Source organism: Amphimedon queenslandica, unplaced genomic scaffold, assembly GCF_000090795.2.
Source record: "Amphimedon queenslandica unplaced genomic scaffold, v1.1 AMPQUscaffold_13332, whole genome shotgun sequence".
In the NCBI taxonomy this organism is placed as follows: domain Eukaryota; kingdom Metazoa; phylum Porifera; class Demospongiae; order Haplosclerida; family Niphatidae; genus Amphimedon; species Amphimedon queenslandica.
The window spans coordinates 120,469-122,916 of record NW_003546432.1 but is presented as its reverse complement, the minus strand read 5'-3'; the positions used below and the strand labels follow the sequence as shown (position 1 = coordinate 122,916).

Below are 2,448 nucleotides of genomic sequence, written 5' to 3'. Positions count from 1 at the left end.
TTGTCCCCCATAAAATTTGGTATTTAAAAAAATTAAACATGAAAGGGTGCAGTCAATTTTTTATTATTCTGATGAAAAAAAAGGACACGAAAAAATGGATTTTTAATTTGGTCTGATCTGTATAATAGTCTGATTGGGCAATGGAAACTTAGAAATATTTTTCAGATGGTTATGAACAATATCATTTGTAAATTGAAAATTGAATCAGTGTTAGCATTTCAATTTTCAATTTTTGAAAATTAAAAATAAAAACTTAAAATCAAAATTCAATTTTTTATTTTGAAGAGTTTAAATGAAAACAGAAAAGACTGCAAAATGACTATTTTCTTTAATGCCTTGTCTGTCTTTTTGGTGAAAAGATGATTGGACACAATATCCACTCACCTAGGAAGATTAGCTTGAGCTTCTAGGAACAAAGCATTCATCAGGTACAGTGGAGCATAGCAGATGATGAGGATTGAGTTGGCTTTTTGAATAGTTTGAACGACTACTTCATTTGCTAAATCATCAAATGCTCTTTCCAGTAACAAGCGAATGTCCTCCAATAAATGATCTGATGGCTCCCAGTCAAGAAGAAACCCAATCTTTTCACAAGTAAGAGAACTGCTGGATGCTAATGAGATTTTTCTATTCAGAGTGAATGTAAGCTTCATTTCATTGGAAAACTTCTTGATTTCTTCTTTGTATATTGAGACAAGATTTATTCCATCCTCTAGATCATAGCGATTAGCAATAGTTTCCATTGCTGCTACATTGACAATATTGCATTTCTTTTCCACAATTTTTAGGACACTATCAACGGATTTTGTGCGTTGTAGTTGAGATTTTAGCTCTGGGTAATAACGCTCCAAGAATTGCTTTAATTCTTCTAAGCTAATGGTTTCCATTGATAATAATATAGACCTCATATTTTCCAAAAAGACACAAAATTTTCCTCTCATTGCTTCGAAACTGTATTCATGTGCAGCTCTACTAACACGAATTTCCTGTTCTAAGACAAAATATTTAGAGACTGCAGCCAGTTTAGACACTGTACCTTGTAATTGTGATTGTGTAGATATTGAATCTGTTTCATTATTTTGAATTGATTCACAGCTAATATCAGTAAAATTTTCATATAAATCAATAAGATCAACATACTTGCTGTAATCTTCAAGTATTTCTCTGCCTATAGCAGCTGTTCGTCACATTTGAGGAAGACATCAGCCAGCACTCTCAACTTTTCATGATCTTCAGCTACTGTCACACAAACAGCTCTTAATGGCTCACCAACAAGCAAGTTTCCACCACGTCTTATTTTAGATTGTGTCCTTTTTGATATCACTCCCTCTGAACGCAACAATACTAGCAATTCAGTAGGTAAGAAAATACAGGAGAATGTATTGCTGTGACGCAGTAACAACTGACTAGCAGGAACAACCACTAAGAATACAAAGGAATTATATCATATTTATGAAAATAATTGTAAATTACATATTTTGTGAATTCTTTCAGCAGCTACTGTTGCAATGCTTTCTACAGCATTTTCCAATAACTGTGGGAAAGTATTCTGAGACTCTAACCATAAGCTCAAGCACTCCAGGAGGCATTGATGAGGATCTCTGGGGTAACTATCTTTTATTGAATTGAGCTGTGGTTGCAAAATATTGAGTGATAGTCCAAGATCATGCCATTTTGTCTCATCAAAGTTTGTATCTTTCAATATATCTCTGATTAATGACAAATGGTTGATGCCTACAAAAAATACAAAGATACAGACTGCTAAAATCAAGAAATAAAGCAACATACTTAAACGAAAAGGCTCAGACATCTCAAGTTTTTTTCAAACAGCAATGCAAAGATAATGGGAGGAGGAGTGGCTCGCCTCCTCTGCAGTCCGCGCATGCGCAGTAGGTTGATTGGAGGACTTAGTCTATTTCCTGGAGTTGTCTTTTGTGTGTTGCCTGTGAGGCTGTGAAACTTAGTTTTTTTTCAAGAGTAGATTTTTAGTAGTATTAGGCATAAATATATCAACAGTAATAACTTTGTGTAGGTAAGTTAGTTCTCTCCCAGCGCCTAGTTGGGGCTAGAATTAAGTTAGGAGATTCGAAATTGTGCCTAGAGATGACAAATAGGGGGAAGATGGCATTTTACAGTGATGATGATGATGATTGATGTTTGTGAATGTCTTGTTAGATTATTTTGTTTTTCTTTTTTAGATTTTTAGATGAAATAGTACAATTAGTGAGTAATTTATCTTCAGGATGGACAAGAAAGTAAGTATAACTTGTATATGATACTTTAAATAGTAAATACATGTATAATACATAAAAACTTGTTTTCTTATTCTTCTTTTGTATGATCTCTCTCTTCAATCACCACAAGATGAAATCTTCAGGTAAGCATTCTCAATTCTATATGTACAGTACATACACATACATATATAATGTATTATAGTCTTAAATGATA

At 33.3% G+C, this 2,448-nt stretch overlaps 1 protein-coding gene and 1 long non-coding RNA gene across 2 annotated transcripts; one reads left to right on the top strand and one right to left on the bottom strand.

Annotated features, from left to right (window-relative positions):
* Nucleotides 1-282: 282 nt before the first annotated feature.
* On the bottom strand, nucleotides 283-1,810 carry LOC109583061 (uncharacterized). The gene is made up of 6 exons (XM_019998233.1): nucleotides 1,789-1,810; nucleotides 1,474-1,734; nucleotides 1,270-1,422; nucleotides 1,141-1,177; nucleotides 1,037-1,095; nucleotides 283-991 (listed from the first exon to the last, which is right to left on the bottom strand). Exons 1-6 carry the CDS (start codon nucleotides 1,808-1,810, stop codon nucleotides 381-383), a joined length of 1,143 nt encoding a protein of 380 aa, XP_019853792.1. The 3' UTR covers nucleotides 283-380.
* Nucleotides 1,811-1,861: 51 nt separating this feature from the next.
* On the top strand, nucleotides 1,862-2,410 carry LOC109583078 (uncharacterized). Its single transcript, XR_002185352.1, has 3 exons — nucleotides 1,862-2,032; nucleotides 2,199-2,255; nucleotides 2,365-2,410. It is a non-coding gene; the product is annotated as an uncharacterized LOC109583078 (long non-coding RNA).
* Nucleotides 2,411-2,448: the final 38 nt, after the last annotated feature.